The 11,308-nt window shown below is 33.4% G+C and overlaps 1 protein-coding gene across 2 annotated transcripts; it reads left to right on the top strand.

Annotated features, from left to right (window-relative positions):
* Positions 1-2,712: 2,712 nt before the first annotated feature.
* On the top strand, positions 2,713-10,796 carry LOC131652096 (uncharacterized). 2 transcript variants are annotated; one of them, XM_058921871.1, is made up of 17 exons: positions 2,713-2,807; positions 2,935-3,034; positions 3,275-3,363; positions 3,672-3,816; positions 4,097-4,223; positions 5,179-5,272; positions 5,376-5,516; positions 6,367-6,467; positions 7,749-7,862; positions 8,510-8,742; positions 8,867-8,925; positions 9,019-9,204; positions 9,289-9,412; positions 9,522-9,580; positions 9,823-9,965; positions 10,040-10,204; positions 10,343-10,796. In XM_058921871.1, exons 1-17 carry the CDS (start codon positions 2,732-2,734, stop codon positions 10,643-10,645), a joined length of 2,259 nt encoding a protein of 752 aa, XP_058777854.1. In that variant the 5' UTR covers positions 2,713-2,731; the 3' UTR covers positions 10,646-10,796. The 2 variants fall into 2 exon arrangements, with proteins under 2 accessions (XP_058777854.1, XP_058777855.1); XM_058921872.1 differs by having other exon boundaries at positions 2,769-2,807; positions 3,265-3,363.
* Positions 10,797-11,308: the final 512 nt, after the last annotated feature.

Raw genomic sequence — 11,308 nt, 5'->3', positions numbered from 1 at the left:
TATTTCCCTATAATTGTCTCTTATCTATAACTTGTAACAAGAATAATAATAATAGTAGTTCTCACTATTTGTTTCACATATCTGAATTGTTAAAGAGTATATAAGACTCATTTTAAAGTCTAAAAAAATCTCTCCTTTGCCCTTGATTACAAATGTGCATCGTCGCCCACTCCATATTTTATCACAAATGCGCATTGTTGTATTTTATTAGTTTTATTTTAAAAGTAAAATGTTGCTAAAGTTCTTACAACTGTAGTGGCATGTTAAGACTCACTAAAAATAAATTACTAACCTCAAATGAATGATATCCACTATTGGAGATGTCTTCAACCATTAAAACAAACATGAATATCGAGACCAAAAACTAATGTAGCAGCTGTACAATCATCATTTATTATACTATAAGGATAATTTATAACAAGTAGTACTTTTGTTGGAAACCTTGAAAACTTTCTTTATATAGTTTAAATGGCACCATCTCTTCAATCGAGTGTATTTATAATATTGACCTTATCAGCTTCCAGGTTCCTTGAGATCCCCCAGTCTTCCATCTATTGCTCTCTCATTCATTCATTTCCTTGTTATAGTCAACCATTCTTTCTAATTTAGTTACAACTTGCCAAAGGATTACCTCTTATCCACATTGAAAAGATATAAAGTCTTACAAAAATATACCCATATAGAGTGACATTCATTACTTTATAGTATTGGATAGGGAGATGTATTGAGAAAAACTCAAATCTAGCATAAGAAGAGACAAGACCTAAGAAGAGTCAAAATCTTTCTTCCCATCTAAAATCTTCTTATGATTTTTTGTTGCAATGACATCCAAAACATCCAACATGCTTTCTTCTCCTAACTCAAGTCTACAATGGACAACCCAGAAGAACAAACTGTTTGAAAATGCATTGGCAATATATGACAAGGAAACTTCTGACCGTTGGTACAATATAGCCATGTTTGTCGGAGGGACAACTGAAGTGGAAATCAAGAAGCAATACGAGATACTTCAAGAAGACATAAAAAATATCGAGTCAGGCAAAGTTCCACTGCCTGCTTACTGGATGTAGCAAAGTAAACATCTGCAGTGAGTAGTGGCCAATCTTGTTCATGATGACAATTTATCCACAAAAAAGTAAAAACAAGATCACTAGATAATATTTTCTGTTTGTTTTCTAACTGTTCTTTTTTGCTACAAATTATATGCAGGTTAAGGAACTTGGAACTCTATGTTTTTTGAAAAGGCATTTAACAGTTAGGAGCATTGACCAGTAACTTTTATCTTGTAATGTAACTCTTTTTCTTATCTGTCTGTAACTAACTTCTCTATGCATATCAGTCGCGAGTGCGCCTCTTTTTATATAAAGAGAGATTAAAACAAGCTCAGATAAACATTGTTGCAACTTTCTTTTATGACAAATTGAGTATTTAACTTCAAACAATTCATAAGAGGACTGAAGTTCTACGACCGAATGAGAAATTCAGTGATGAATAAGTTTATAATACTAAGAACTACAGATACAAACTCCACGATAATCACATGCAACTGTAAATTACGACTTGAATGTTACGCATTAAGTGGTATAAAGTAACAATTCTGTTGTATGCATTGATGATAATATAGTAAATCATGTGTTCCAAAGTATTAGTATATATTATAAACTTACACAATACTCCTATAATCTACTGATGATTCAAAAAAGCATTTTATTTTCGTGTAGATGAATGAAGCTGTTCTATGTTTTCACCTTTGTTTATGCTTTCACTGGTTTTTCCCAAAACCTTTGATGCATTAAATATCTGTTTCAAACAATATATAACAGGTCACTAGCAATCATCACAAACAGAGACTTCATAGATGTATATACTCTCATTTTGCCATTAAAACAAAAGATGCATATACTCTTATAGTGTTATCTAATAGCAGCGATATGGCACTATAGCCATAGGCAGCGGAATTTCAAGAAATAGGTATTATTTTATGACACGCTAAAATGTTGCCACCGTTATATAGCATGCATAACATAACACCTATAGTGCAGCAGAATTTGAACAAATTGTCATTTTCCGCAATTGACAACACTGAGTCACAGTAGAAATATACCTTTTGAATTGTGTTTCTCAAGCATCTCCTGTGTTCATCAACAGATGCATGAATAAATTCATGAAAGTGATCTCTTAATTTAGACGCAAAACTCCCATTCCCAGACTTGTTTCTTTGGCAAAATGAGACACTTTGTCCCGGCTTGACTTGAAGTTTTTCATCAACCTGCTTGCTGTTTGAATCCATTCTTAACAAGATAACAACAACAACAAGAGTTAGTTAGCTTCTTTGTTAGAATTAGATGTCACACCAAACGTGCAAATATGAAGTCCTACAAAGTTCAAACAGACATTTTTCCAAACACTTTCCATGCATCATCTCTCACACTTGAAAGTTCAAATTTACCTATGAATTTTACATTTAGCATAAAAAAATTGCTGAGAAATATAACCTCCCATGAAAAATGAATCGTTAAAATCGGAGGGAAAAAATGTAAGAGGAACAGTGAGAACTTACTTGAGTGTGATACACGCGCGCAAAAAAAAATAACAGTGGATTAGTAATCGTGGGAATTTCAAGTTACATATCACAAATTAACGGGTCGGGTCAATTTGGGTCGGGTTAAATTTAAAGCCAAACAGCCACCTAAATAACCTCAAAATATTTCACACAGCCGTTGAGAGAGAAATGGCTCTGTCTCTGAGGTATCGCCGTGTAAAAGAAATTTCACGGTGGTTTCTACAACCACTTCTCTACTACTCAGGTTCATTCGCAATGCTTCAAATCACTCTTACTTGTTTTTATATATTCTACTCAAGCTTTTACAACTTCGACAATGTTCAATTCAATTTTCTCAACCAATTTTCATTTTTTTTTCTTCTTTTTTCTAGGTCATTGTTATCAACAATATGGAAAAGGTTTAAGCTCAGTGCCATTTTCTCCTAAACCAATTGCGAATGGGACTTCACTGACAGGGTTTCATCAACATAGGTAATTGCTTTTTGAACTTTCAGCTTTTCCATTTATATGGCGTGGTGGTAATTGTTTAGTTCATTCAAAGTTTCTGTGGTTGCACAACATTGCAAAGCAAATGAATCATAGGAAAAAGCATATTTTTTATGTTTCAGGGATCATAAATGATGACAGGAATTTATTTAGGGACTTAAATTTCTGTTCATTATTTTCTTGCTGTGTTAGTTTTCCTGACTTCTGATTGACAGTCATATTCAGGTTCTCTACATTGGCTCATGTATCACATAAACATGCTCCTGAACTTGATCTTTTGTCTTTTATAGAATCTTCTTTGGATGAACTTGAAGGTATTTGTTTTCTTATCTATTTCATTTTGGTTATACGATCTCGATGGGGCTATAGGGATGTAGCGTAGCAGAATTTGAACAAACCGCTATTTTCCACAATTTCTGATTGGTAACATACTTTCAATTAAATGAGATGATTATTTGCTCAGATACACTTCTCTGTTTTGAATTGTATGCAACATTTGTTGTGTTACAGTTAACATGGGTCCAATTATAAGACATGTTGGTTACTGCATTTGGGGTTTAATGAATCGAACAACTCATCATCATTCCTCTATTAAATATTCCTTTTCGATTTGAATTTTCAGGCACCCATCATTATTGGTTAAACAGATCTGTTAAAAATAAACAATTTTTTGGCATTGATGGAATTCATGGAACTTTTTTGGTTCTTGCTGCAAGCAATTTCGAATGTGGCATTATGTTTCAAAAGTTGAAGGCAATTCAGGAAAGGTATATGAAAGTTATTATTTCCATTCCTCCAAAACATGATACAATTAGGGGTGGATTTTTCATAATAATAATAAGGGTCTTGCTAACCAGTGCCCTCAGGGCAATGGTTAAGCATTCCAAAAAAAGAAAATATTTTATAGAAAATTTAACATTTCAATTTTCGAGGCACTAAATACGTAGATTACCGAGATAAATTTACTATTTTTAAAGTTTTAACCATTGCCCTGAGGGCACTGGTTAGCATTTCCCTAATAATAATAATAAAATATTTTGGTTGCAGGTTCCCTCATGTTACTATTATGGGCCTTAAATTAAGTAATTCTTCTGATCGCGAGAACCTAATTCAGTTACTGGTGACAGAAAATATCACATTCCCTATTTTGTTGTCTCATAGGACATTTCCTCAGGTGTGTAAAATTTATTGTTAAGGTTTTGAAATATATGAATTTTGATTTGATCCATGTATCCAAACCCGCCTAGCAGTTGTTTTTGTAGCTTTTGAAGTGCATAAATATGTGTTTGTATGTAGAGACTAATGCATCTACCATAAAGAATGTTCTTTGTTTAGTTTGCTAAAATCTCCCCGCTGCTGCTATATATAATATAACAGAAGCTGAATCACAAAATAAAGGAAGAAAGACCAAATCACTGGTTATTGATAATCGATAGAATACCTTTGCAATAGTAGGATAGTAAGAATACAACTCCATTACCCACAAAAAGATTGACCACAAAAAATTAAGAGAAGTTATTACACAAAAGTTCTCGGACCAAATTTATCAAAGGCGACTTGAGATGTTTGAGAAGTATAAGATGAAATGATTTTGAATTTCCTTCAGTATATCACTTTGCATAATGCCAATTTATATACAACAAGATTACAACAAGGATAACAAATTCTAGATACAATTTATTAGAGAAATAGTTAGTGATAAATCAATTTCCAAAAGTGCATCAAATCTATTCTACCATACAGTGAATCTTAGCTAAGTATACCATTCATTAACATTTATTGTAAATATATTTCCAGCAATGCTCTTGATCAGTTCGCAATGAGTTCGATCCTTGTTATCCCCATTCTTCTAAAAAAAAACTAATTATTGACAATGTCGAGTTAGCTTGTGTAATGTTCATGTTCCAATTCAAAAAGTTCCTTATTAAAGAGCATGTTAGATTTAAAATAATTTTTGAACCTTTTGCGCAAAATTGAAATAACTTAAGTTTCTACTTGGACAGTTGGTTGTGTCCTTTACAGTTTTTTGGTACTGAGTAACTGTCTTATTTCATGGTTATCTATTTACAAACATGCATTTGGTTTTATTGCCTACGTTTTATTTACAATAATTCTTTTGATATGTATAGATAAAGAACGGGGCTTGCTACATATTATTTGAAAATTTTAAGAACCCAATGACTTGTTATGAGAAGGACGTCAATCTTGAAATTCTATACCAAGGTAATGGCACATTTCAACGTTGTATAGAGAATGATCACTTGTCTGTTTTTCATATTTTTTGTGTATGGATTTACACTGGTTTTGACTTTGGCATCAAATGTAGCTATTCAAGGGTTACAGAAGCAACCAAGTGATCATTCTAAGTTGCTCAATGTCGTGAGATCTACATCTTGGAAGCAAGATATTATCACTAAGGATCAGTATATTTGTTCTCCTCTTCAGAACTTACTTCTATTTTACCCAGGTAACCAAGAGGTCAATTAACATTGTTTTTGTATTTGTTCCACCTCCCAATTAGAAATAGCAGCCCTAGGTGCCACAAAATCTCACTGTGTTGCTGTTTGGAGTAGCTGTTGTTGCACCAACCGTAGAAAGCCAGATAGAGGCTGCAACTGTGAAAATCTTGTTAAATTTTAAATTTTTTTGTCATTTCATACTTAAACAGCATTTTTTCCTTCAACTTGTAGCCGTTGCTTTTTTCTTGTGGACTTCTTGGCCATTTCTCCCTAAAATTCTGAATGATGACAAAATTGGGCCCTCCTTTCTTGTCTTTCTTCTCCTCTGAAACAGCTTCTTCATCCCCCTCCCCATCTTTTGCGGCTTTCCGAAAGTCATTTTTGTATCTTTTTTGGCCGCCATCTTCACCTTGGATACAGTGTTTCCATTAAAAAAATCACTTTTATTTATTTTATATGCTTTTGATAATTGGATATATGTCTTAATTGTGTACTCTTTCTTGTATTGCTTCCCCAAACTCTACCGTAGTAGTCATACTGATATCCGAAATTTGTATTGACTACATAGATATAAATATAAGTATGTGTAGACTGTTTAATACTTTAGACACCTAGTTTTCCTCTAACCATCTCCAATTTTGTTCAATTTTTGTTGCCTAGACCATCCATTCTTTCCTAACATGGATATTCAAGTTAGTAGTCTATTAGATATCAAATATCATTTGGTTAGGACATTGAGAAATTAAATTGCAAGATTTATAATAGATAATCATTATAATGTCTAAGAAATAATTTATACTTCATGTTTCTGGGTTTTTTAACTAATTTGATATTTTTGTCATTTTTCCTATTTTACAGGCTGCGTCTCTGCAGATCAAAGTGCTAACCGTCTCTTCATTTCTGATTGCAATCATCACAGGATTATTGTATGTGATGGCAATGGGAAGATTATGGACTGTGTAAGTATACTAATTAATTATTTCCGATTCTTTATAATGGTAGATGATAGTTATTGGAAAAATAATGTAAAATTTGAAGGCTTAACTAATTCTTTGTAAGTTTGTTAAACTTATACAGGTTGGGTAGAAAGGAAACAGTTATTAACAGTCATTATTCAATCTAAATGAAATGAAAAGCAACTATCTGTTTCATTTCATGACATTTTATCAATGAAATAATAATTATCATTCTTTCTTTCATGACATGATATTTAGCTTTCTTTCTTCATCTTTGAAGAATTATAATATTGTATTGGAGAATCAGTTATTGATTAAGACATCAGGTCAAATACATCCTCACAGAAAAAGTTCATATTTGGCCCCAAGATTTCACAAAGCAAGAGATAGGATAAACTCAAATTATACACAATCATCTCTAACCAATTTACTAATGCTAACTAACTTTCCGATAATAGAAGGAATATGAGGATGATTGTGTTTGACCAGTTTTCTGTTGAAATTGATTAGGGAGAATTTTTTTGTAGAGCCTTAGACATTTATGGACAAATGTATTGCCAACAAAAATAGGATCAGTCTCTTCAATGGAGTTCATGTTATGAATGTTTTGAGCATTATTTGTCACACGGTGAGATGCACCACTGTCAGTAATTGGATAATCCAGTTTTAAGAAGCTTTCACTATCCACCAAAACCAACACAGATTTTAGCTTTTCATCGGGTAGGTCGCAGTCTAGTTTAGAAGCCTATCATCTTGCATTTGTTATATTGGCAAATGTTAGTCAGTAATGGTTATTTTAGTTTATAGCATTTCAACCTTGGACCTTTAGCTTAAAACTTCTAAGGTATCCCTTAGCTCACCATAGAAGCCAATCGTCTTGCTTTTACAGCCCTTTGGCTATGTTTTTGATTAAACGAGCAAGGAAGTATGTCATTCATTAAAGTCGTGTCCGATTTTAATTATCTTGCTTATAAATGTGTTCCACCTATAAATATACCCGCGGTAACCAATTTGGAATGTTTTTGTTTCATTCTATTTAACTGCTTTGTTGCTGGCCTTTTGCTTACTAACACTTAATTGAAGACATATATATGCATTAGTTTAGTTCATGAATTTTGAAGTGTCCTTTCTTTTACAATTAGCCGTTGGATTTTTTTTACCTTATATGCATTTGTTTATGTAATATGATAAAAGACATCAACCTTTTCCTTTTTAAATTATTGGTATCTAAATAAAATAATGAAACTAACACTTTACATTTATACTTTCGCGTCTCTTCTTCAGATTGGCTCTACCCCAGGATTTGAGGATGGTGATTTTGAATCTGCTAAATTAAGGCGTCCGGCTGGTTCATATTATAATGCTACTGAGGATTGCTTATATTTTTTGGATTCAGAGGTATGCATTTGGATTTATACAATAATTATCATCAAATTTCAAGCCAGCTGTCTCATTTGATGAGAATTTTATGTACATCAATTTGAATATCATATATTTACTTGTATCTCTAGCAAGGCTGCTACTTGAACCAGCAGTGGTTGGATTCTCGGTCTTTCTCCATCAGTCCTTGCTTGTTTCTGAATCTTAAATATGTTCTTATATGCGATCTGAATCAGCAATGATTGTCATCCCGGTCTTTCTCTATCGGTCCTTGCTTGTTTCTGATCATAAGTTTACTCGCATTTTACATTTTCTCCTCCAAATCCCGGTCTTTTCTCAGTCACCTAGTGTGCCGTTCTTAATCAAGCCATGTAATGCTTTCTACATGAAGGAGCTCTGACGCCATTTGATAGAAACCAGTTCTAATTACGGAAGAAAAGGGGGAAGGACTTTGTTGAACTAGTAGTTCTTACTAGATTTTATAATGGAGTGTGTGGGCCATAATGGATGCTACTTTTATCTTCACTTGTTTGTCTGTAGTAAAAAAATATTTGATTATTTATTTGATTTGAGTTTCCTCTTTCTTTTTCTGGATTTACTAGCAAATTTATATACCTTTTTTTCTTGACCCTTATCATTGATTTTATTCTCTTGCTTTTTGTAAGAACCATGCTATTAGGAGGGCGGACATGGAAGCACGTTTAGTACAAACTCTTTATCCGACAAGCACTGTTAAAAAAGGAGGCATATGGAACAGGATCATGAGTAAGCTTGGTCTAGAAAGCAGTATGGACACCAATGAAGAGGAAAAACCTGAAGTATTTGATTCTAAATCATTATATTTCCCTTGGCATCTGTTGAAATCAGATGATGAGACTCTCTATATTATAGATCGCAGGTGAGTGATTCAGTGCATTTAACATTTTTTGGTACATATTTACACCTCATCCCCCTTCCCCTACTTGGTCTAGATCATATTTCTCAAAGTACATGGTTCAAGTTGTGATCATCTGTAATTCCAGGTTTCAAACTTTATGGACCATGGGTTTAAGTTCAGGAAAAGTAGACGGAGTTTTTGAAGGTTTGATTTGTATTAGTTGCATGGTCACATAAAAATATCTTGTATCTCGCTATCGCTAATGAAATTTCTTTAACATTTATTATTTAAAAGCAGGTTCTCCTAATATTGTTGAGAAATGCGGCCAGCTAATCAGACAAAATTTATCCATCTTAGATAAGACTCCCTGTGACCAGTTTCAACAGAAAACTACTGATGTGTGTGCGCTTGATGGCCTACCACATTCTGTTCCTTTATCTTCATTGACAACCTTGCAGAATCACATGTTCATTTGTGATAAGGGTAATCCTTTTCTCCGTTCTTCAATGTTTTCTTGTGCAAATTCAATTTTAGAAATTGTTCACTCCTAATTTTTTATCTCACTAGTTCGACAGAGGATTCTGAAGATCGATATTGAATCCGGGGTCTGTTTGGACTTCCAGTTATCTAATTTAGGGTTACTTGGATTTCCTTATTGGTTGAATTCCCCTCTGGAGATGGTTTATGCCGGGTAGGTTTGTCGGTTCTTTTATTCCCAAACTCTTCATTTTTGTTTGTATACATTATATGTTGCAGTTGAATATGTTTCCTAAGAAACATACTTTTCAATCTCATTTCAGTGGAAATGGACTTTCAGATACAGCAATTCATCATCTGGAACATTTTGATTTGCTACCTGGTCAGTTTATTACATCCTAAAATTGTGTATTTTTTAGTTTAAACACTCTGGAAATGCTTTGCGTGGGTATGTCTCAGTGGACTTGTTTATATATCAAGGACTATTGGCTGCTTGCACTGTCCTGAAATCTTTTAGATTCTCTGTTTTGTACTTAATCATCAACAACGGTGTACTTCATCGTGAACTATTACTTCTGAAGTAGTATCTATTTTGAAGTAGAACTTCTGTGTCATTTGTTACAGGCAAGATTGACATACATTTAAGCGTGGATGTTCATCCGGAGTTTGAGCTTGTAGAGCCATTACAAGAATCCTGTATATGGCGCCAAGCAAGAGGTTCAGCTACTGAAATCTCTGGAATGGATGATCCACAATCCATAGAGAAGGTCCTTTTGTGAATGGAAACTTTCTTTAGTTTAGTCTGGTTATTCGTTTTCACTCACTCTCAAACTTGGTGCAGGTTGGGGTTGCACAACTGTGGTACGAGGAATTGGATAATGTGGCAACTCTAAAACCCGAACCTGAAATGACTGAAGATGATAATAACCTGGATAAAAATACAGCTGTGGAAGATGGGAAAGTTCGCATTACTAGTACTGTCCTCACAAGCCCCGGAACAAGCGAGGTATGCTTTCGATGATGGTATTTTTTTTGTTCTTTATCAAAGTGGTCCTTCTCCACTCCTGTACAGTTTTCTTAAAATTCCCATGGAACCATTTCCTTAATACTGAATACTGAATACTATATTTTTCATATGATGCAGGTTGTTATTTTTGCTGTACTGTATTGTAAACTAAGAAAAACTCCAAACTCAAATGGTGGCAACCAAGAGAAATATGCAGCAAAGATTCTTGATTTTTTGAGCTCTAAGAGAACTGGTAAAAGCGAGAGAGATTCATGGAATACATTTCTATTGCAATCTAAAGGCGATTTAAGAGATCTTATTTTCACAAAACCGGTACACATCAGAGTAAGATTAAATTGTTTTGATCATCCTAAGACTGATAATAAAAGGGATTTCATCTTAACTGACTCCTCAATTAAAGTGAATGTGTCGCTCAATTGACAGTTAGATTTTAGGAACACGTTAGTGTCATGTGTTTTATTCTCTTGAGTCAAGTTGGTATTTAGCAACTTTTCGCACCATTGTTTTAAGAGTAATAGCTAAAAGAATGTTTCTATATTTTATTTGTTTTGAATAAAATTGATTTTTTTTTCTTCTGGAATTTCTGTACCAAGGAGATGTGAAATGGTCTCTTTGTGATATTTGGAGACTATTTCTTTGACAAGTTGTAATATTTGCCTATTTGGACCTATAGTTTTTCCTCTAAGAGGAGTTAAACTATTTTTTTATTCATAATTTCACAATAAAATCAATCACAGATGGTTTAATTATCTTATATTATATGCTCAGTGGAAACAATACAAGTTGATTGAAGTACAACGATAAAAATGAAACCTATGGAACCAATCCATTTTAGGGAAAGGCGACAAGTATGGGATTCTCTTTATACACCCATGAATGTCTCACGTGAAACTCTGGAAAAAAATCTTGTTTAGAAGTCATCTTCTGGAAGGACTTATTACTCTATTGTTCATTTGATTTCACTCGGTAATAGTTTTGTTCATTTGATTTCACTCAAGGGAGAATAATTCTGAGCGAGAAGAACATCAAGATAATTCTCTGTAACTTATTTGACTTTGTGTAAAAAAAATTACAATTTTTTTT

The sequence above is a fragment of the Vicia villosa genome, linkage group LG2 (genome assembly GCF_029867415.1).
Source record: "Vicia villosa cultivar HV-30 ecotype Madison, WI linkage group LG2, Vvil1.0, whole genome shotgun sequence".
In the NCBI taxonomy this organism is placed as follows: domain Eukaryota; kingdom Viridiplantae; phylum Streptophyta; class Magnoliopsida; order Fabales; family Fabaceae; genus Vicia; species Vicia villosa.
This window is presented reverse-complemented; position numbering and strand designations above follow the sequence as displayed.